Source organism: Cyprinus carpio, chromosome A20 (assembly GCF_018340385.1).
Source record: "Cyprinus carpio isolate SPL01 chromosome A20, ASM1834038v1, whole genome shotgun sequence".
In the NCBI taxonomy this organism is placed as follows: domain Eukaryota; kingdom Metazoa; phylum Chordata; class Actinopteri; order Cypriniformes; family Cyprinidae; genus Cyprinus; species Cyprinus carpio.
The window spans coordinates 11,264,180-11,288,602 of NC_056591.1; the positions used below are offsets into that span (position 1 = coordinate 11,264,180).

General features: G+C 36.4%; 1 protein-coding gene across 1 annotated transcript in view; it reads right to left on the reverse strand.

Moving 5' to 3' along the window:
• Positions 1–1,069: 1,069 nt before the first annotated feature.
• Positions 1,070–24,423, reverse strand: part of LOC109112900 (potassium voltage-gated channel subfamily H member 5-like) — an 87,575-nt gene continuing 64,221 nt past the window's right edge. Inside the window, exons 11-12 of the mRNA XM_042777608.1 lie at positions 20,753–20,949; positions 1,070–6,472 (exon numbers count right to left, since the gene is read on the reverse strand). Coding sequence (XP_042633542.1) covers positions 5,324–6,472; positions 20,753–20,949 — 1,346 coding nt within the window. The 3' untranslated portion in view covers positions 1,070–5,323. The remainder of the gene's footprint in view (positions 6,473–20,752; positions 20,950–24,423) is intronic.

Below are 24,423 nucleotides of genomic sequence, written 5' to 3' on the forward strand. Positions count from 1 at the left end.
TATTTGACATACAGTTAATAAATATTAATATGCAAAATAAATAAATAAATAAACTTAAAATACTTAAATGAAAATTAGAAATGTTGCTTGGGCAACTAACTGAAATAACATTTATAAACTGAAATAAAAATAAAGCTAAATCATATTTTAAATATATTCAAACAAAAATGACAAAAGCACATAAAACTAAAACTTAAAACTAAAATGAAAACTGAAAATATAAAATAAATGCTCAACATACTAATAAATAATGTAATCATATTAAACAGTACTAAAATAACACTGACATTGGTCTTGGTAGTACTTTGTATCTGATGTAAAAGAAAAATTATATCACTCACCACTAATAGCACATAACACTTAAAACCATACAAGAGAAAAAGTTGAAACTATTTATAAACGTATTTGATTCTAGTGTGTATGCATTGATGCTGCAGATTTGAATGTGTGGAAGTGAACATATGAGAAATGTACTGCTCTTGACTTTTGAGACAGGAATGAGTTCTTGTGGGCTCTCCTTACACTTCGAGGACCATCTCTATGTACTGTAGTGTCAGGATGGCTTAATATTCAACTGTAGGCACTCAGGGGGTTTTGAAGGGTGAAATTTACCTGGATGGGTTCAGCGAATGATCTTAAAGAGTAACTACAGTACGCAGTCCATCTTGAGGGATCTGTTTATAGGGAGTAGATTCAAAAGTCCTCAGGTCAACACTGTTGGCAAGGTAAGACATTTCCATGGAGATAAGTGTCTAAGTTGTCAAGGAAACAGACTCAGATAAAGACTGAGGGTTATGTTGGAGTTGGGTCAGTGTGTCAAATCATTCAGATACTTTTAGTTGTTTTTGGCATTCTAGATCATCAGGAACAATTGGATAGTTGAAACAGGACAGTACTGAAAGGTGAAATGACTATGTGATAACTTTTAACACTACAAAAACAATGTGCATCTTAATACAGGTGAAAACTAGAAGAATGACAAGATGAGTAAATTAGCACAATTAAAATTTTATTTTATAACATCAGTGTATTACACTGTATATAACAAATTATTAATATTCATGCCAGTGTGGTAAAAATAAACACTTTTCCCCACCTCCCTCAGAAATATTATCATAATATTTTTTACACTGATAAAAAGGCAGTCTCATTTACAGTGAAAAAAGGAGCTTAATAAACTCAGTGGTCACTGCTTCCAAAAGGGTAAGAGGAGCCTGGGCAGCACTTCAGCATGAGAACAGATGAGAGCAAATAAATTTTGGCGATATCTGAAAACATGCAGGTCTGAAAGAAAGAGAAAACTGACCCTCCCTCCAGTCCCTCTGAACTGCAGATCAGCTTGAAATGATGGTTTATCTGACATCTATTTCTGTCCAGTTAGACGTTACCTATAACCTCAACAGCCTTTATTCAAAAACAAGGTTCTCCTGACAGTTAAGGTCAATGTATAATCTTAAACTTTACAGTGCCTATAAAATATTCACTCTTTTTTTCATGTTTTATTGTTGTACAGCACTGAATCACATCAACTTAATTTGGCTTTTTAACACTGATCAACAGAAAGAGAAAATGATCATCCAGAATCATAAGTTTTTATCCTTATATGTGACTTACCAAAATTATCACTGGTACAGCCAATTGGTTTGTAGTCATAATGTAAAATAAATAGTTAAACGGAGTTGTGTGTAGTGTCTGATGATTATAAATACCTCTATCTGTGAGGTCCAAGATTTGGTGAGTCAGAACTGCGGCAGAAAATAAACCATGAGGAAAAACTAACACTACAAGCAACTCTGAAAAGAGTAACAGAAACATACAAGCCAGGAGAAATGGATGTGAGAAGATACACTGAATATCTCTTGGAGTTAAATCTGTAATTAAGAAATGGAAAAGCTTTAGTCACAGCTTTATGGGAGAGTGACAAAGAGAAGCCACTGTTAGAAATGGCACATGACTGATAATCCAAACTGGCAATAAACTGATAATTCAAAATATATCTATGTGAGGTTTAATGTTGTAAAACAACACAAGAAAATTTCCAACAGCATGGATCCTTTGTAAAGGCACGGTAGCTAATATTTGCTGACAGACAATCAATATCTGTGTCATTAAATAAACTATCATAGATCAAAAATTGCATTAAATTAATTTTATTTAAATCCATTAATTATTATGGGTGCGGTTTGATTTTAACATCCCACATTTTGGTTTTATCTTTTTCCCCCTTTTTATAGAGACTGGAGACTTAATGTCAGTTACATTTGCTGATTGTGGTGCAATGGCCAGCATATATTGATAGACAGAGGAAATGTTTAGTGCCCAGGCCTCTGCCCTTTTGTGTGTGTGTGCAAGAAAAGTTGCAGCAAAACTGCTTTGGCAGGCAAATATCATTCTCATTGGCATTAAGTTTTATACAGTTCAAAAATGCAGCATGCAGTCAGATGCTAAGTCCAACGCCTCACTAGGCCCATAGTGCTCACCGTCGGCTCCAGCATTTGTAAGGATGAGGCACGTCATTTCAAACCCTCCCCACTCTGAAAAGTTTCAATACCCAATGGAGCTGAATACCCTTATAGCTTTCTGAAAACTGTGTGTAATCCTTGAAACAGGCAACCTGGGGTCCACGCAGCGAGTCAGCTCCATTCCATTACCGAGACTCACGTCGTCTGCCACACTTTTACAGCTTTAAGCATCTATTATATCAATATCTTTAATTTCATGGGAGACTCAAAGAATAATCCTTTCACTGTCTATGCTCCTCTCCACTGGGCTGAATGACAGGAAAAATAACTCAAACAGAATGAAGGAGCACAGGACACTGAAATCAGTGAATGAAAAAATTGAGATATATAATCGAGAGTGTTTTATTTTATATGATCCTCCAAGTGTGTTATTTTAAAAGGATATTATTACTATTATTATTTTCATGATTCAAAAATGTTATGTCAGCTTAAAAGGGACAGTCCAGCCAAAGATGAAAATTCTGTCATTATTTATTTACTCTCATTTTAAACTCATATATTAAACCTATATGACTTGTAACACAAAAGGTGATATGTTAAAGAACATACTGGCCGCTCTTTGCCATATAATTGCAGTTAATGTGAATCCAAACTGTCAACATAAAACAAAGTTATCACAAAATTTGCCAGTACAACATCAACCTTTCTCATTTTGTCTTACATTGAAGAAAGATGCAGGTTTGGAATGACATGGTGAGTAAATGATGACAGAATTTTCATTTTTTTTTAGTGAACTATTTCGTTTACAAAACAATTCTCAATATGAAATCATGGGGTTTGGAAATATTATGCCCTTATTTCTTTAAAAACTGTAATCTTTCTTATGTTTATTTTGCTTAAGTAGCAAAACAGAAAACCCAGTAAGGTTTTTATCACCATCCACTGGTAACACCTAATAATTGGATTGAGAATTTGAGCAGAACACAGATATAATGCGATTAGTACAAAATAACTAATGTCTTTGGTCCCAGTGAACATCATAAACTCAGAAACGATGATTAAACCTAACAATTAGTAGTGAACTAATATTATTATCCGAGCACTTACAGTGATTAGCATGTGCTTATCAAAGAGGGAACCAAATTAGGGAATAAGTGGAGGGATATATGATAAAAGGCTATTGCTTTGAAGTACTGTTGCTTGTTTATGGATTGCTTTTTGATAGAAAATTTTTATGTTAAAGGATCTATATGCAATAACAGGAAAACTGAAACAACCACACTCCTGTTGTTGTTGTTGTTGTATTAATCATAAAAGTCTCTCTTCTGAACCCCAGTAACAATTCAACATCCCCTGTGTTTGGTATGAACATCACCAGAATTGACTAATAACATACAATAGAACTGATGGGAAATAAGAGGTGAAGGGGGCATTAGTCATTACGCTATAAACCGTATAAAAGCACCCATGAGTATGCTGATAAGCAGTGAGTCACCGCCAGTAGATATAATAACATAATATTTAGAAAGATCCCTACTTTCAAATGACCAACTGAAAGGTTTATTCAAAACCAATACTTTAGTAGGCAGTTTAATGTGGCTTTAGTTTGGGTGCTGGATTAAAATGTAAAGGTTTTTGAAATATGCATCGGGAATGAAATTAAAAGTGGGTAATATATGTTGAGAATTTCTCTTGGGAAACAATAATAGGAATACATGACCTTTCATATGTAACACACAATGTTGATGTCATGCAAAGAATTCAGTGCATGCTTGTATAATTTCCAAATGACCTGAATGTGTTCATGCTTTCCCAAAATGCAGGCCTCTCTTTGTGACTTGCACTTTGTATGTTTGCATAATTGATAAGGGAAAAACAATTAGTCCCTAGTCCTACCATGCCAGAGCTAAATCCATCATCCAGCATGCAGATATACCTCTCTTAAATATGTAAAACTGCCCCTCAAAATTGGGCCATTTCTCTCTTATCTATCACAACGTTCCACAAAATAAATACAGAAAAGGCGATAATGATAATGGAATTTGAAACAGTGTTGGTAATGAAATGGGTTTTGAATATCAAAAATGAGTTTAGTTATTGGATTATATCCTTAATCACATCCAAGAAATCATCTAGCAAACAATCTTGCAAACTTCCAATCATTATGCTCATAAAAGAGAACTGCATACTGGAGCGGGACGTAATATTTGAGCAAACTGTGTTAAAGGGATAGTTCACCTAAAAATGAAAATTCTGTCATCATTGAGTCAGCTTTCTTTATGTTGAATACAAAATCTTGAAAAAATCTTGGTGGTTTTTTGTCCATACAATGGAATTTATAGGGTCTAATGCTATGTTGGATCCCACTGTCTGTCACTGTATGGACAAAAACAGGTAATACATTTATCAGTATATATTTGTGCTCTACAGAGGAAAGTAAGTCATGTGGGTTTGGAACGACATTAGTAAATGATGACAGAATATAAATTTTTTGAGTAACTATCCCATTAAAATAATTGTAGCTATTAAAAGCTATTTCACTATGAAGAATGACCGATGGCTGGGGCATCAAGCTGTCGCTCAAACAAAAAATGCCCTGAAATATCACCTGTTTAGAAGATCCCATGTGCAAGGTCAGAATAAAATCATCTCTGCATGCAGCCGACTCCGTATGTGTACAAGCACCTACTATCCATAGAGAAGACTTCATTGGCAGGCCAGATTCCAGCTGGACATGCAAGTATATATTTACAACAGCAAGTATCCTTCCTCTAATCATCAGTATTCACCTTTCCTTCCTGAGTGTGAGGAAGGGAAGAGATAAAAACAGCATATCAATATCTAAATATATTTATCCTAACTCAAAGGGGTCCTTTGTCCCCTTCCGTTTCTGGAGTGACAGGCTGAGAAACGGCAAAGATGTCCTGGCACTGAAGTGTGGTTTTTGGCGAGGAGGCCTGAGGAGGTGGGGAAGGTTTCCTCTTCTCGGAGAGAAGTCTCAGAATCTCCCCCACCTGGTCCTCCAGAGCCGCTAGCCGGCTATTTAATGTCTGAATGTCACCTTTTAGTTCCAGCTTGGCCTCGTGCAGACTGTTTTGAAGCACAGTCTGTTCAGGGACAGGCTGAAAGTGAATCCCCCGGAGGCCCACTCCAGGGCTGGGCTGTTCGTACGGGCTCCTTTCCATTGAGCATCTGTCGTATGGGCTCCGTGAATCACCAACCCAGTCAATACGCAAGTCACTTTTTGTGATTCCGCTGTCGCAAGAGTCAGTCTTGTGTAGGGCATTATTCTCATCAGTTTCACCACTATTGTAACCGTTTCCACTGGGACCCCCTTCGTTAGAGTGCCCACCCTCTGCTTCCTGGCTCATCCCATCATGGGAGATCACATTTAGTGCCTGGGATACATCCCCCCATTCTTCTTCCTTCTGCTGTGGCTGCTTCTCTAGTTCCAGCTGAAGCGTAGGAGATGATCCTGATGCAATGTTATGAAAACGCATCCAGCCTCTTCCTGCTCCTCCTCTTGGTCTAACTGGACTTGTTACCTTTAGACAATTTGAGCCCTCTATGCCAAAGCTGGGCTTGAGCTCCATAGTCTCATGGCTTTCACTCCTGTTCGGATCCTCAGTCTGAACATAGGTTAGGGCGCTCTGGATTGGGGTTATTTGTGAGACGGTCACAACGCTAGAACCACTGTTCCCGTTTCCCGAACCAGGGGCCCCATTTTGCATTGGGGCCACGTGCTGGTGTTGAAGAGGGTGGTGGCCTTGGTACTGGGGCTGATATTGCTGCTGATGAATCTGGTGGGACAGTGGATGGAGGTGGTGTTCCACCTGAAACTGGTTCCTCTCCAGGTCATGCTGGGATGAACGCATCTCTTTCTGTTGCTTGAACTTTTGGAAGAGCTTGCGGACAGGATGGTCTACGGGGATTGACAACGTCACCTCATTTTTCTGGTGTCTCCTCTCCTCTTCTTCCTTCTTCACATCGACAATCTTGCGGAAGACAATCTGTGGAGACAATAAGTAAGAAATCTGTATGTTTGGAATCCATGTCTGCTCTGAATGAATGAAATAAAAATTCAAGCGCTAAAGAAGCACTAGTTACTAAGAAGGCATAAAGAAATTTTATGCTGCTTAAATCATCCACTGGCTAATTACATCAGAGCAAGAACATATTTATCATGATTAGGGTTGCATAGATTTACTATTCCTCAACTATTCTTCACTCATGACCTTTACATCCAAAGCAGGGGGAATACGTCACCATATAGAACTCCTAATAATAATTCAAACCCCTTAGTTATGGAAAGTAGTTTCCACCTCAAAGTAAAATAATAAAATGTTAAGTGTAAAAGTGTGAAATTAAGTTTCAATTTCGAAATAAAGTAACATTTTGAATTGTGTAAGAATTATACCTTTAGGTGTATAAAAGCTTGTTACTGGGGCAGTATCCTCAAAGGGACATCTTTGTAACTTTTTTAACCCTAAAAATTCAAAGCAGTACCTTAAGGGTCCATATTACTACTATAAGGTTATAATAGACACCTTTTATAGGTATGTAAGGTAAAAAGATGTCCCCTTAAAGGTACTGCTCCAGTGACAAGATGTTGCATCCTTAAATGTACGATTTTGCACATTTTTTTCTGACAGTGTGTTTGTGAGATGTAAAGTCATACTGTGAGATATAAAGTCATAACTGTGAGAAGCAAGGTCGCAATTGTGATCTATAAAGTGGCATATATCAGAAATAGAGTTCCTCTGAAACCCTCCACATCCCCCAGATCCACCTGTCTAGATTGACTATGGGTAATTTCATGTAAGGATGCACGAAATTGGATTTTGCCAATATACAATATGTCCATATATAATAACTATGAATAAACTATATATCAATCGCTGCATTTTTCTTCCCCAGAAAGATACAAGGTTAACCCTAACATTTTGTAAAAATTCTGAAAATCTTTTAGAGCTTATGATTTGTTTAAAAAATAAAACATGACACATTAATGAATAAATCATTATACGTAAAATGATTTAATTTTCAAGTGTCATGTTTGTGATTTTTTTAATGTAAGCTTTAGCTTCTGACCTTTAAATCAAAACATACTAATTATTTTATGACATTAATTACTGCTTTATTTAATTAGAAACACAGTCTAAATGTTATTTCTGTAGGCTATTTTACTTTTAGTTTAATTAGAAGTAGGCCAACAGTGCCCCCTACAGATTAAAACTCCTTACTGAGCAGGAGGCTGCCACTGCTGGGCGCTGTAGGTGCTATTACTGTTTACTCTATCATACACCAAACCTCTGTGTGCTTTCACAGATTAAAAAAGAGTGAATCTAATCATCATTCAGATAAAACTTTGCTTCAAGACACACTGTTAACGTGATCTAATCGCTAGCACACCCTGAACACATGTGAGTTAACACATTCATCTTATTGTCAAGACATATCGGCTTAATTTTTTATATCGGACCGATGTCGATATTTACATTTAAAGGTGCTGTATGTAAGTTTTTGACTCTACTAAAGCATAACAATACTATAATATGTCAGTTATTCTCCTTTGAAAATGTGCGTTCTTGGCCAGAATGTCGGTCTTTGCTTTGGTTTTTGAAACCCGCCCACTGCCAGTTTACCCAAATGTATTTCGGCACCCTGGGTTGCCAGTTGGGGAAAACACAGCGTATTTCATTTCATTCATCGTTAAGTGCGCTAGTTCCTGTTTGTGTCGTCAATCTGGCAACCTGTGTGTGCATCAAGTCTGAGGAGGAGGGGCCGGGTGAAACAACCCTCTCCAATATTTTGAATTTGGACTGCAATACCTAGTTCAATCACTCTGTGTCAATCCTACATACAGCACCTTTAAAGCCATTATCGGCCGATTCCAATATCAGTCCAATAATAACGTGCATCCCTAATTTCATGTATGCTATTTGTCCAACAGTGATATGGCTTCATGCTCACAGCAGTGTATTTGTGTATGTATTGGCAGTAGCAAGTCTCCGTACCTACTCTACACAGGGTTGCCAGGTTTTCACAAGAAAACCCGCTCAATCACCACTCAAAACTAGCCCAATCGCATTTTGAGGGGTCTCCAGTTAAAAAATTGCATTCTTTGGGGGGTGTAAAAAACACTTTTTTTTTTTTGGCTGGGTTCCCCTGCTAAAATTCGCATTCCAAGGGATAAATATCATGTTATTGGAGTCGCTTCAATCTGCGGACATGAAAAATAACCTGCGGCAACAGTGTAAAAATAGCCCAATTCCACGGGAAAACTGCAGACTTGGCAACACTGAATCTACAGCAGCAGCAATAACAGAAGTAGCAGCGTGTGCTGCAGATCTAGTCTACCAAGACGAAGTACATTAACATTGCCATATTCATTAACATACCAAACTATCCAGAGAGTTGTCATGACAGAATAGTCACACTGGGAAATACAGTCACTCTGCAAAAACAAACAATATTTAAAAATAGAAAGAAAAATAACTTACTTTATTGAATGAACCATTCACAAACTGAATGTTGGAATGGGAACCATTCTGATGTACAGTCAGGTTTCTGTTTCAGCAAAAGCTCTTACTGATTTACATATCACTATAAAAGATGAAGTATTTGCTCTCATGCTTACGGCCAGCTATGCAGTAAAGTGCCACTGGCGTGGTTCCTGAGGCATGAAAGTATTGAGCAGGACAGCACAGTACCCAAATGAACAACACTGGAGCTGTGCCAAGTGGGTCAACAGTCAGGTTCAGGAACTTGTAACATTTAAACTACCAGTACTTAGAGGTTATCACAGATCTGTACAGTGATTCAGAGCTTTCACCCAACAGCAACACAGCGACCTTGCAGAAACAGCCTGCCTCTTTTCCTTCCCCCCTCGTAAGATCTCTTTCAGCTGTGGGTATATGCATTGCAGTAGCTTTGATTTTAGATTTTAATTAGAGTGTTAATTAGCCACACAAGCCCCCTAGCTGAGCACCCTAGGGAGTTCTGTACAGCCCCACCTGGCATACAGAGGAGGACATGCGGCCACACGGCTTGTTATTTTTAATGGAATTTCATCACACATTCAAAGACCAACCTGATGTGTAAATATCTCACTTGTACTGATTGTCTAATCTTTGTATCACTTACACATTAAAGTAAAAAAACAATAATAAAAAAAAACAATTGTGAACTTGTTAAAAATTACTGCATGCTTTTTCATCACTATCACTGTCGTGTTAGATAATGTAACACTGCTGACTTAAAAAAAAAATCCTCCAGGAAAACATTGGTCTGTAGTGTTAAAAATAGAACAGAGCATGTCACGTGCCCTTTAGTTATCACTGTGCAGTCTTTCGGCACCCTGAAGTGCTGCATCGCATGTCACTTCTCATCTCCCAGGAGGACTCTGGTAAATAATGAATCCAGCCCCCTTCTGCCTCTTCATATTATTTAAATGTCGCTTAATATGTGCAGAATGAGATGGGAGTGACGGAGTCAACTAGAAAGAAAAAGTGAGAGTGGGCTAGGAACAGTGTGTAGCCAAACACAAAATAAGTGCTAGGGTGCATAGTGAGAATGCAACAAAAGAAACAAAGGTGTGTGCTGTGATGGATGCTAATTATGTTTGGGAAATGACAAGAAATGGTTCTAAAAAATATTTGCTGGAAATAATAGTCATCACATAACTGCTTTAACAGTTGTGGCATTTAATTTACATTCTGAACTTAACAAATATGTATTTAGTCACTATTCAGAACAGTTCAAATTAGGGTTTCATTGATACTGTATTTAAAAGTCTGGCCAATACTGATAAGCTAATTATTTAATAAAAAAAAATTCTAACAACAACTGAATGTATAGGCATCACAACATTCTAATATACATTAAGGAAAATATATTCATTTTGAGTTTTGCTAAAGATTACATATAACAATTTAATTAAATTATTAGGGATTTTATAGATCACCTTTAAATAAATGAGTGATAGATGACAAAGAAGGTAATCAAAATGTTAAAACAAGAAAATGAGCATGAGCAGTTAAATATCCAAAATCAACTGATACCACTGAATTTAAATAATAATAATAATAATGATAATATCCTTGTTAACCAATATGGTACCAATATATAACACATCCCTAGTTTAATCACGTGTATCTAAGCAAACACTTAAAACAACTAACATCCTTTAAAGGGTAAAGGGTAAAGCTGCCTATTGTAGCTAAATATAGTTATCTTCTCTGTCTACCATAAAACACCATTACATACTGTATATGAATGTGAAAATGCAGTGTAATTGATGTGTATAATATATGGATGCAATGTTATGTGCCCTTGGTATAAAAAAGAGCTGTGAATTAAGTGAAGTGCCATTATACCAGACTATAAAGAATTTACTCCTTGGCCTCAGCTATGCACGCTGTTGAATTATTCCCTTTGTGCAGTCTCTTATTGGATAATGACAATTATCACAACGCTTAAGCTATCTTCTGAATAAAAGCAGATAGAGAAAGAGAAAAACATGTCAACAGCCTGCTTCTCTGCTGCAGAGGAAAACTGATTAGGGATTTATAATGACCTCTTCACATCCATGGGGAATTTTAATGAAGAATCCAATATTTCATTTGCACTCTCTGGAGCAAGCGTTATTGTCCTAACCTGTGTGAAGAGACTTTTTTCCTCTTCCAACAAAGATGGATTGTATAATTGGAATAATTGCGCAGGCATGCCAGGTCAGTCTTGTTTTATTTAACAGAGCCGTGAGTTTACTCCTGGACAGAAACTCAAACTAATGAGCTGTAGTATTAGACTAATATTGCTACATGTCTTAACACCAAAAACTGTCCAGCCTGCAATTTAACAGAACTGTCACAGCAGGAGTATTAGGAACAAATCTACACAGCATTTCTTCTACATTTCTTGAGATAACATCACCCCCACACAGTAACAGCAGCTCAGCCAATGGCATGAGTTTGTGTGCTGGACTTTCTGTTTGGCTGTTTCAGACAAGTGCCAAACAGGGAACCTGTTTGAAAAGTGTCATTACAGTCATTATTTGTCAAATCAATGAAAGTTAAGGGGTGCAAATGACTTGTTATGTACCCCATTGACTTTTATTTTATGGACAAAGAAACAAAAAAAAATCTTCAAAATATTATTGTGTGTTTTAAAGATGAAAGTAAGTCATTCAGGTTTGGGACAACATTAGAATGAGTATTTAATCACAGAACTTTCATTTTTGGGTGGACTATCCCTTTGAACAACATTATCAGGAAAAATAAATTGTCAGTGTAAGACATAAACACCAAAATTTAACACCACGTGTGGTTGATTGAGACCGAAATAGAGCAGATGCATGAGCTCAGAAACCAAGCCACGTGGTTACGGAGGAAAAAAGACAACATGAATGATTTATTGGACCTAGAAAATATGCTTAATTCATCTCACTTCCCCTGACTTTGAATGAACAGGCCGAGCACCGGACCAAACTGTTAAGGCCAAGATTACTTAAAAGATTAAAAAACAGTGAGCATGTTAATAAACCTCTCTGTAGGTGTCATGTTACGGTCGATGATCACACACAACGAAGAAGATATGATTCTAAAAATCTTTAATGAATAATCCACAATACAAAACTCTGTAGATAACAGGCAAGGTCACAACCGTAATATACAGATGTCAACATAGACGAGACCAGACAAACTCGAACTGAACACAAAGCAACATAAATGCAAGACCATACAAATGCAAACAAGATTGACTAGACACACCCGAACAAAATCACACATTCAACTCAGCAAAGGGACATGTGCAAAAAGAAAACAAAGTCCATGTAGTTGTCACAGTTGGGAGGAACTGGGACCTTTTACAAGTATATTAGTTTTGGTTGCTTTGCTTCAGAAGCACTGTGACATAAATATAGGGCAGCTAGAGTACTATTAAACTGTGTTTGGTTAACCTGATGTGTAATACTTTTATAAAAAAGCAATTATTTAGCTGGACTATTTATAGTAATTGTTCTCAAGAGATGTCCAACTTAAATGGTACAATTTCTCATTTACAGTATATACCTAAAATGTGAGCACTGGGAAATACTGTAAGAAATTTTTACCAAACAAACAACAGAGTCCAGCTTTGAGGCTAAAGCCCTGTTCAGACCGTAATTGTTTCTCAGGGGGACGCAAGCTATTTTCACCATTTACGAGGGGTATGCTGGTGTTTTTATCCTAATACCTGCGTAAAAATCCTCTGCCCAATTGCCTAGTGTTTTTGGACAAACACCAAGGTCGTGTGGTGATGTAATTACCATCCGAATCCACAACACAAAGAAATCGATACAAATTCACTGTTTAAATCATTTTTGTCCACTGCAGAGCACCGTATGATAGCAGTTGAGCTTTGCTGTAATTTGCATGCATTTTAAAGATAGACTATACATTTATTACAGAAATATTATAATTACATTAAACATGAATTTATTCTCATTACTCCAAGCATGTGCCATTTTATTCACAGCAGACAATCATGCAACTGTCCACGTGAGCAGCGCACACATTCCCACAAAACTCGCTCCTCCGCCGTGAATAAATCGCCATCCAAATGCATGAGTTTTATCACTGAGGTGCCTTGCAAATTATTTTTTACTAACGTCCACATGAGAAACAATTACCGTCAATTACTTTAACAGAGTGTTTTCTCTTCATCATCTTTCCTCTTTAACGCACCTTCAATTTCTGATACGTATGCTACTTATATTCTGCTAAATATACAAATTTAAGCATTATGGTTTAATTCTTTTGGTGCACTATTTTTAGGTCAACGTTTGTACTCTATATATATATTGCTACTTATATTCTGCTAAATATACAATGTCAAGGATAAGTAAAATTATGAGATCAACTCATATACAGTATTTTGAATTCAAATTGTATATCTAAGTTTTACATTTCTGAGAAAAAAAAATTATGTGACTTTGTACAGGCAGTCAAAGATGCTCACTGGATCTTCTCAAATCATGCTTCTTCACATGATCATTGGGTTTTACACAAACCTTTCATGTTTACAAGTGCTCATTAGCCAGAGTACCAATTGGTTCTCATGCGGCGTGTATTGTATCAGAGGAATAATCCAGGCAGTGTGCTTTCTGTTAAGTTAAACTCTCAAATACCTGTTTCTTTAATAGATACATTCAGTTCAACAAGGGGAAAAAAGACCCTTTTGCCAAAGGAAATATTCTCATAATCTTGTTTATTCCCCTTTGACGTTGACTGACTTTGATAAAATACATGAAAGGAATGAGACAACACTTTCATCACTCATGACAAGAGCCACATGGAACATAACGTGGCGTGACAGTGACTGAGTGACAGACAGTGGGAATGGTAACAGTTTTATAAATAAATAAATAAATTGAAACACATTAACATAAACAATATAAATAAATCCTCTTTTTGATATAGAGGTTTGCCTATTGATTAGATTTACCATTATTTACTTTTATTTAAATTGTTTATTAAAGATAAAGCTACCAAAACAAATCTGTCATGTTCATGTCACATTTTTAAATACATAGTTTAGGCTAAAATGGGAATTGATGTAAGGCTGTTCTTGACCATTTATCATATAAATTCATAAAACCACTTCAAAAGCCAGGCACAGGATTTGCGATAGATGGAGAGCTCTTTAGTTATTAAATTCTTGGCACACTTTTACACACTTTTTTTTATTATTATTATACAGTGTTCTCTTGGTTATTCCGATCCAAGAGAAAAAAGGAAAAAAGTGATAAACTGTATAAAGTGTGTGTGTGTGTGCGTGTACTGTAAAAGAAATTCATATTTCATATATAGCCAAATTATCCTGTACTGGCTCGGTGTTTATCATTCTATATTGAGCAATAAGCACAACCAGCTTTGGAAAATTAATCATAGTCAAATGCACAGCATTACTGCTGAGACCTAAGTTTCTCTTGAGAAGCATAAAAACATTTGCCATTGTTCTGGTTTGCATCGTGACTTGGTTTGAAAAGGTTACGAGTCATATTATACACAGGTGCAGAGATATATTTTTCTTCTTCTTTTTTTTTTTTTTTTGTACATTACATGATAATCAACTCACAGGGTTTATTTCTGTGCCTGGTTTGAAATTATTCAAATTACTCACATTAGTCCCGCTGAGGTGTAGTAACAGCAGCTGTTGAAAGTCTTTCAGTCTCTGCGGTCTTTCATACAGCTGTTGAAGCTTTAGGCTTGTTAGAAACTGTTGAAACTACATCCATTTGCAGCTGAAGATAAATTAAGTATCTGTGGACTGGGATGCCAGACTAGTAAAGGGGTAGAAACTCCTAATTTGATCTGCTATCCCATGAGAAAAATGCAACAACACGGTTACTTGCTGATTCTGGTTCTCATTTAGTCAAATTTTCTGAACATTGCCACTGAAATGTCAATATACCAAAAACAAAAAAGGTCACTTACAATGAGTGATACTTCAATACTCCACTGGTCTTGATCATGAAAAAAGATGATAGAGAAATCTAATAACCAAGTGATGCATTTGGGGTTTGAGCTTATTTTTGTTTGTATGTACTTACTCATGCAGAGGTATCCCTCCAGCTCAATCAAACACAAATGACGTCTTCAGACTCACTCGAAAATGACAGGAATATGTGTAAGACAGCCCAGGCTCATTGGAAATATGTGACTCTGCCTGCATTTCTGCGAAACCTGAAATATACCTCAGGGTATATTTCACTGCACTTTTCAGATGACAGATCCACAAGAGGCGCTATCATTTTTTCTCCATTGCAGATGTGGGTTTATTAAAAGCACAGAGTCATGAAAAAAAGTGCCTTTGGAACCAAAATGGTTGCAAAATGATATTGCATAGCTTGTAACATGTTAAACAGCAGTGCTATAGGTTGCGTAGAAATAAAAGGGGCAAATAAACTGTAAAGACCGAGACCCACAAGGGTACTTGTTTTTATGGTTGTTATTGCTATAGGAGTTATGTTTGGGTGTAAAACAATTCATCGATAATCACTGTAGGAGATTTGAAATTTGTCCCTGAGTTTTGAAAGATTCAGATGACTTTCTGCAGAGCAACTGGGTGTAAAGGCAAAAATCAAAGGGAATTGAAACAAAAGTGTCTTCCAACACAGCAAAATCCAACAGTATAGATTAATATGATCTTGCAGGGCTTCCTTTGCAGCACCCCTCCCATTCAACACTCCTCCACATTGCTACTTTAAGTATATCGAGAATCTGGAGATCTGCCAGAGACAGGGTCCGTGCCCCCCTCCCAATGCTGAGGCATCACCAGCCCGGGAACACCCCGCTCAGCACTTTCCAATCACGGCCGGCCAATCAGCAGATTACTGCCCACTACTTCAGAGTCAGGACTATGATAGTCCCTTTTAGGCGATTACGTCCATTTTTCTGCATTCAGACATTCAAGTACCTCTTTTCACTCACCTAAAATGCTTCCTGTCAAGAATACATCGGCTACAGAGAGCTGATGCCATTTTGTAAGCCATAAAATTAGAGTCTCTGTTTGGGGATCAATACCTATTTTGGCCATTGTTCTTAGGCCAAAAAACTGCATTTTTAATCACTTTATGTCTCTGCGCACAGAGCTGCCAGCCAACTTCAACAAAAGGATCGTTTCTGGATCAGCATAGATTTAATGACAATCAAGTGGAATAAATCTCAAGACACCACCAAAGAAGAAAATCAGCCAAGAGTTGTTTAAATTGAGGTATTATATTACTGAATCACAAGATCAGCCAGTCTCACTGTTTACATACAATTTCTGATCGTGTCATGTTTCCAGGAAGCATTTGTAAAGATACCTCATCCTGCAGTCACTCGGCCTTCTGGCAATGAGACAGAGCAGCCGTAATTGTTTCTATTCATTATTTACTAAAGTCAACTGGAAAAAATGACCACTTTTATTCCACAACATCTCTCAAAATGAGCTATATTCCCTGTTTCATGTTTTTAGATGCCCATGCACTGTACTGTGTGCACACAGTCAGACACACACACATTTTACAACCAGACTGCAGCTTATTCATACAATTATCCCAAATAAGATTTATTCAGGGCCGTTGGCCATTGGTCTTATATTCAACAAGATTGCATTTATTATTCCTGTTGTGGCAAAGCTGAATGTTCAGCAGACTTTACTCCAGTCTTCAGTGTCATCATACAATCCTTCAGAAATCATTCTAATATGCTGATTTGGTGCTCAAAAAATATTTATATATTTTATAGTTTTATCAATTCTGATTCTTTGATGAATAGAAAGATCATAGATGGAACTCTTTTGTAACAATGTAAAAGTCTTTCCTGTCACTTTTAAAGTATCTTACTGATTCAAAGTTTATGAACAGTAACATACACACACACAGACATATTCATACTGATCCAAGACCATCACATCATTTTAGCAAATTTGAAAAAAAGAAAAAAAAAACTTCCATGTCAGTCAGCTAGATAACATTAGCTTGGTGACAAATCCTCAGAATTTGCAACAACAACGTAGAGTACTGTATATCACAGAAAACCAAACATACATATTTGCAAGTCATTAATAATGGACGTAAAAGACCAATGAATGTAGCATTCAAACATCACAATTTCTGAAATGGATTCACTGGGAGGCAGATACAAATAGCCCCACTAGTCAATGCACCAAAAATGAACTGTTCTATTAAGCACGGCTTATTATGTGTGTGGACACACTGTGTTCTGATGATTTCTCTATGAATCTTTCTCTTGTTGCTGAGAGAGCATCTCTCTGCCTGTCCTGTTAGTAATGGAGGGGATGATAAAGTTGCTTCGCCCACCTTATTGGCAGGGGTTTGCAGCTTTCCAAAGGCCTTGTAAATCTTGTTAGGAGGAAAGCATGGCAGGCGTGGAGGATTCTGCTTCCTCTTTGCGTTTGCTGCTGAGATGAATCAGCTCAGGCAAAAAAAGACTCGGATCTGACACTAATCAGCAGCCAAAGACAAACAGTTGTGAGCCCTGCGGGTAATGGTGGAGTATTCGTTTGAGATTGGTTTGGATTGTCTGCTGATCTAGCAAAGGGATCGTCTACTGAACATGTGGCCTCGAGACAGGATAGACACTCTCAGACACTTACTTTCACAACTGTATGCCAAACAAAGCCATCTGTCAAATATCAAACCATCAAAGGTTGTCAGTTCAGCAAAGCTTAATGTGATCTACTCTGACCATCATGAACTACATGAGTTACTTTAACAAAACAACAACAACAACAACAACAAAAAAGTTCACAGGAACAGTTCTTTACAAGCCAATTGCACCACACAGCTAATCCATGACTGGATGTAAAGCCGTGGAAAAATTCACTCACTAAAACCCTAGTGGCCAAAGGCCTGGGGCTCTGCGGCTCTGCGGCTCTTTTAGGGTGACCTTTGCTTTCAGAGATATTTACAGGGCTTTCACTGAGCTTTTTTCCTTACAATCAGAACCTCACTGAGCCATTCAGACATTGACCAGCAGAGATAAGCGATAATGAGGGAGTATGAAGGACAGCTGAAGAAGCCTTTAAAGAAAGTGTGAGAACTTGGGCTGTGAATTATTTTTATAATCATGCCGCCTCCTAAGACACTTCTTTTTAGCCAAATTCTAAGACATCATCACAGATATCTTTTGCCCATTTCCAGAATGCACTGTGTTGAGCTCAGTGAAAAAATATATCTAGGATAGTGGACGAGAAATAAACATAGACTACAGCTCAAAAGTTTGCGGTGAGTAAGTAATTACTTTATTCTGCACAGATGCATTAAATTCATTCAAAGTGACAGTAAAGACATTTTACAAAACATTTCTATTTCAAATATATGTTCTTTTAAGCTTTCTACTCATCCAAGAAAAAGGTATGACAGTTTTCACAAAAACAATAAGCAGCACAACTGTTTCCAACATTTATAATAATAATAAATGTTTCTTGATTTCTAAAGGATCATGTGACACTAAAGACGGGGGTAATAGCTGCTGAAAATTCAGCTTTGCCATCACAGGAATAAATTACATTTTAAAATATATTAAAAGAAAGTTATTTAAAATTCTAGAAAATAATAATTCACAATATTATTGTTCATTTTTAATGTATTTTTGATTATATAATTGCAACTTTGGTAGGCATAAGGAACTTCTGATGAATTAATATTAGTATGATATATTAATATTATTAAAATATCATTAAATAGTACAGTATAATGACATATTGATTGTATATTTTATGTTTAAATTTTTTAACAAAAACAACACAACATGACCAACATTGGTCATGTTGTGTGTAGGGTGAGGATGAGATGACAATAATTTAATAATATTATCAGGAGGCCACACTTCTTCTTATTATCATACATGTGTGTGTGTGTGTGTGTGTGTGTGTGTGTGTGTGTGTGTGTGTGTGTGTGTGTGTGTGTGTGTGTGTGTGTGTGTGTGTGTGTGTGTGTGTGTGTGTGTGTGTGTGTGTTCCCGCTGATTTGATTCATGCTTTATTCAGAATGTGCGCTGCAGGGGGTCGTTTCTCCTCAGCAAAGCTGGCTTATGAGCAGTGTTACCCAGTCGACTGAGCACAACGGGGCGATGGGGCGGCCTCTGTCACTCCACAGACAAAGAAATCAACACCCTTAAAACTCTTCACACTATTTTCACCTCAGCCTAGTCAGTATAAGCAATGGTTCTCAACTTGCTGTAAAAGTTATCACATTTAAATAATAATCAACAGTAAAACCTATCAGAAAAATCACTGTATTTACATTAAAGACACAAACATAAAAAAAAATAATATTGCAACAAGAATTTTTCAATAAGAGTGAAAGCATGTCGTCTACTAATGAAAGATATACCGAGCTCCACAAATCAGCTGCATGCAAAATTCGGACCTTGAAGAACCATAACCATTTCAACCAATTAATTTGTGCCCTTAGCAAAGTATCCTCTCATTAGACAGGTCCACTCATACTGTGGCCAGAGGAACTAAATTAATATCATGGCTTAGTGATTCCTGTCTGCGTCCAAGAAGTCCAGCAGCTCTATGAAAGAATTTAGTAATTTATTTTGTTTACTTGAGAGGATGCAAAAAGGATCTCCCATCCCTCATTATTTAAAAATTACATTAACATACCTAATTTCAGTGCATTGTTTCCTCAATAATATAGATTATATACAACAAAAGAGGAAATCTTAATCTAAATATAGTTTTATACAATGCTCAATAATTACGTAACTCAATGGCTGTAAAGTGCAGAGTTGAGGTCTCCTAATTGTGTTGTTCGTGCACAGGATCTTTCTTTTGTCAGTAGACCCAACGTTCTCCATGGGCGGTCTGTCAGAATGAATCATTTATGTATTTAAGGAATGTGAGATCAGGTCTGAAAGCTGCAACAGAGCTCTGAACTCATGCCAACACCGCACACAGCAGGACTGCACAACACACATTTAGGTCAAAGTGCACCAGGATGTGAATCTCAAAAAAAAATAAAAAAAATTATATAGCAAGATAAGAAAGACATATAAAAATAATAATAACAAAAATGTATGTAATACACACAGTATTTCAATTTCGCAATATTTCTTAATAATTAATTTAAAGGTCAATTAAAAATAAAAACATAATAAATTATTTAAAATAATTTAATTAGTTATTAAGTGATTTTAGGCCTCAAAAAATTATAATGCACAGGATGAAAAATCCATATTTATTTTGAGATTTGTGATTTAAGACATTTAGCTGTTATTAAATTATTAAGTGTCTTCAAAGATTAACTGCGAGTGTCAGAAGATAGAAAGGTAATATAAATGTAACAATAAAGGAAATGAGTATCGAATATTGACCAATGTTTATAAATAAAAAATAAAAATAATCAAAAATAATAATAATCTCGGCTGAACACTGATATGTTTTACATATGGCACAAATTCATAGCCACTTTTTATCCAAATATGTAATATGTAATGCTTCATGTTTATTTCACTCATAAAGAAGTAAACATTCTTGTCTTTTTTTTTTGTTTTTTTTACTGTACTTTTTGCTTCAAATCTAAGTTTATCATCATGTAGTTCATCTCAGAGCTGGTTGGTTTTATTCAGGTTTTCTAATGTTAAGACTTTTAAATGCCAGTACAGAAAAAAGCATTCTTGAACCAAGACTAAGAGAAAAACTTAATCACGTTTAAGTTCTATTCTCCAAGAAAGTCTGTTCCCATTAAATGTGATATTTGGTGACAACAAGCGTGATTATGTAGCGCTTACCCGCTTGCGGAGGTTGCAGGTGAGGATGAGGTTTCGGGAGAAGGAGTTGGCGAAGGCTGTGTAGAACTCCAGCACTCTGAGTAATGCATCCCTCCTGATGACATGCAGGTCGCAGTACGTCAGAGCCCTCACGTTAGCACAGGCATGAGCCAGTGTGGATTCCTTCCAGAACACGTCACCAAACACATCACCCTTACCTGGGACAGAAGACAGGGATTATAGTTTAAAATTACATCAGATATAAAGTTGCAGGAAAAAAGTATGCAAACCCTTTGGATGTCAAATTTGAGCTGAATTTTCATCAGTCATTACTGCAGTCTTCAGCGTTACACGAGCCTTCAGAAATCATTCTAATGTCCTGATATGCTGCTCAAAAAAGATGATTAATAATGTTGAAACAGTTGTGATGCTGGTGTCAGGTCTCCGCTAATCAGTAAGATGACTGGAGGTGCTGGTCAGAGCTGCCCTGTCATACAGTATAACAAAACTCTCATACATTCTCAGTTTCAGACATCTGGTGGAGGTTATTGCTGACACTTACTGAATCCAAGGATTTAAATACTTTTTCTTACCAGCTGTTAATGTTCAGTAAGGACATGAAAAAATATAACTGAGTATTATTTAAGGTGACTTTATTTGTCTTTTGTTCTTTTTATTCCCATGCTTTTCCCACCCTGCACAGCAAATGTTTACACAATGAATATTTTTTTTTTTTTTTTTTATTTCCTGAATCAGACAGACTGATTTGATCTTTAAGGAAGCTTGTTTCTGCCACGGGATAAAAAATAAAATAAAAAAGGTAATTGCAGCTTTGTATCGTCACTTTGAATTGTGAGATATACTCAGAACTGCAATTATGTGTGTATATATATATATAAAAATTGTGAGATGTTAACTCAAAATTATGAGAACAAATCTGAATGTTTTCAGAATTGCTAGTTTGGAGTTTGGGGATATTTTTTTTTTTTAATTAATTAATTAATTTATTTATTTTTGTATCCAGTGGCAGAAACAAGCTTCCATAGATCTTACTTCAGTATGACATAAGTACAGTATCTTCTCACACCAGACTCATGAGAGAATCTGTACAAAGTGTAAGTACCCAGTGTTCAATGCTTTTGATGAGGGGCATCATTAGGAGCCCAGCAGGTTTAGTATGGTGGGTTCACGTAAACACCTTAGGGTTAATTAACTCACAGCATTCGCGTCTTATTTCATTTTATAATCATTAAAGCAAAAGAGCATCTGATCCGAATCCCCATTAGAGAGAAGAGACATTAACTTCCTCTCTACAGTGTCTCATAAGGTCTAATGTCTTGTCGTTTGCAGTTACACCACGTCAATGAAAGGCACGTCACATTCTTGTGGCAGCGTTACAACAGCAAGACTCGAGAGATGATCAGATCAAGAAGTAGTCCAGTCAAAGAGAGAAAAAAAAAGTGTTCATCAAAACAAAACAGCCATCCTGTTTTATTATTATTGTTCATAATGGAATTGGTTCCAGGCTCAGAGTTAAATAAGGAGGTAGTAACTGTCTCTTTGCTGAAGAGTAATTGCAGTTTGCATTTGTGCTTAAAAATATGCCTGTTTCTCTGACAACAGATCTGGTCATTGTTATGGTTGCACTGGAGACTGTGAACTACCAGTGCACATCCCTGAGAAACAAAAGACTCAGCAATCAATGGACGGAGAATTGGTCCCCACAGTTCCATTACAGCAGGATAAGGAGACGGCGTGGACAGAGTAACAAATGCCACATATAACGCAAGGAGCAGACTGTGGGCTTTTATGTTACTTGAGAGAATGAACGTTAGCGAGTTCACTGTGTAAGATCCTGTGTGAAAACCATCTTTTAGGATCCACTGCATTAGTATTGTGCCCTTTATAAGTTTGTTATTTTTCTGCACTTATCCGAAGCTTGATGTGTTTTGGAGCTGTGGTATGTGCCCTCAGGAAGAACCTGCAGAGCTCTGAAGTATTACTGTAGTACAAACTGTGCAGCATCGGGCTTTCTTGAGTTTAATGAGAATGCTGTGCAATGATGTTGTGCAGAAAATATTAACAGCAGTAGCAAAGTATATATTTAAATAAAACAGGATTCTGTATTTATTTAAGAATATTCAACCTGATTAAAAGCTGAATATTTTGAATATATTGTCGCATATTTCATGCCAGAGAATATTTCTCGGGGCGAGTTTATTATTGAAAGTTAATTTCTGTACACACTCTAAAAAATAATTTTTTTAACCCAAATGCTGAGTTTTATTTTTTCAGTGTTTGGGTAGTTTTTGTGTTAACCAGCTCCTAGGTCAAATGTAACAACCCAGTGTTTGGGTTGTTTTGCAGCTAAGAACCCAATGTTTGGGTAATTTTGTATTACTCAGATCCTGGGTCGGACGTAACCCAGCGGTTGAGTTATTTATCGTGGGTATTTTGCAATATCTTCTAGAGAGAGCAGTTCTAAGCACCATTTAATTGGTGTTTTTGTATTTGTAGTTAAGGTTTTTTTTTTTTTTTATTTTATCTATAAAATCGTTACTGTGCTGTATATTGTTAAATTTTATGCAGAGCAACATACAGGCGCTCACCTTTAACGAATCACCTTTAACGAGTGTCGCAGTCTTTTCGCGTGATGGAAAAGCCTGATGTTTTGCATAAAATAAACTATTTTATTCATAAAGATACAGAATACAAATACTTTTGATGTTAAAATATTTTAGAGGATTTAAGTTAATCTGTATATATGAAGTAAAAAATAAGACTGTAATATAGTGAAAATGAATAAACCATAGCTGGGTTAAATCAACCCCTTATGCTGGGTTAAATAAACAACCTAATTTGCTGGGTAAAATTAACCCAAGATGGGTTCTGTCCTATATTTACCCAGCCCTTGGATTAATAACAACCCAAATTGGGTTGTTTTTAACCCAGTGTATTTTAGAATGCAGGCACATATGCCAATGCTTTAAACTAAATGTTCAAAAGCTATTAAAAGCTACTGAACATGTCCAACATTATTGGCTTAGAAAAAAAGATGCAGTTTTTTTGAACACACAGTTGATTTCTTGTGATCACAGCGGGGCATGTTGTCACAATATATGGGGTAAGTTCATAGGCATAATTTACAGGTGGGACGGATGGGACATGTCCCCACCACTTTTTGCCAGGGTGGAAGTTGATGTCGTGACTTTTCTGCAATGATCTCATGGTACAGACGTACCTAATGCAGATGAAACATATCCAGCTGACATTCGTTTCTGTTAAATAAGATGCGATCTGGTGCTGGAATCTGTTGTTTTTGAAATCATGCTGTTTTTTTTATTTTATTTTTTATTTGCAATGTTAATAGTGAAGGAACTTTTTGCCTCGTCTTCACACAACAGCGCTTGAAACTATTGCTTAAATGTTGAGGAAACTATCTATCTATTCACAAAATTAACACAATAGTTTCCCTGCTCTTGATATATGATTACTGATTAACATCTTTGATTTTAATAAGTAAAATTATATGAAGGCAGAATAGAACCCAAAACCTCTGACGTGCCTAATGAAAATTCCATCACTAAACTGTGGATGTTTAGTGCATATGTATGTATTTATTTATCGTGAAAAAATCTTTGGCCTAATAATATATTTTATTATAGTACATGTAAGAATGAAACTGTCACATT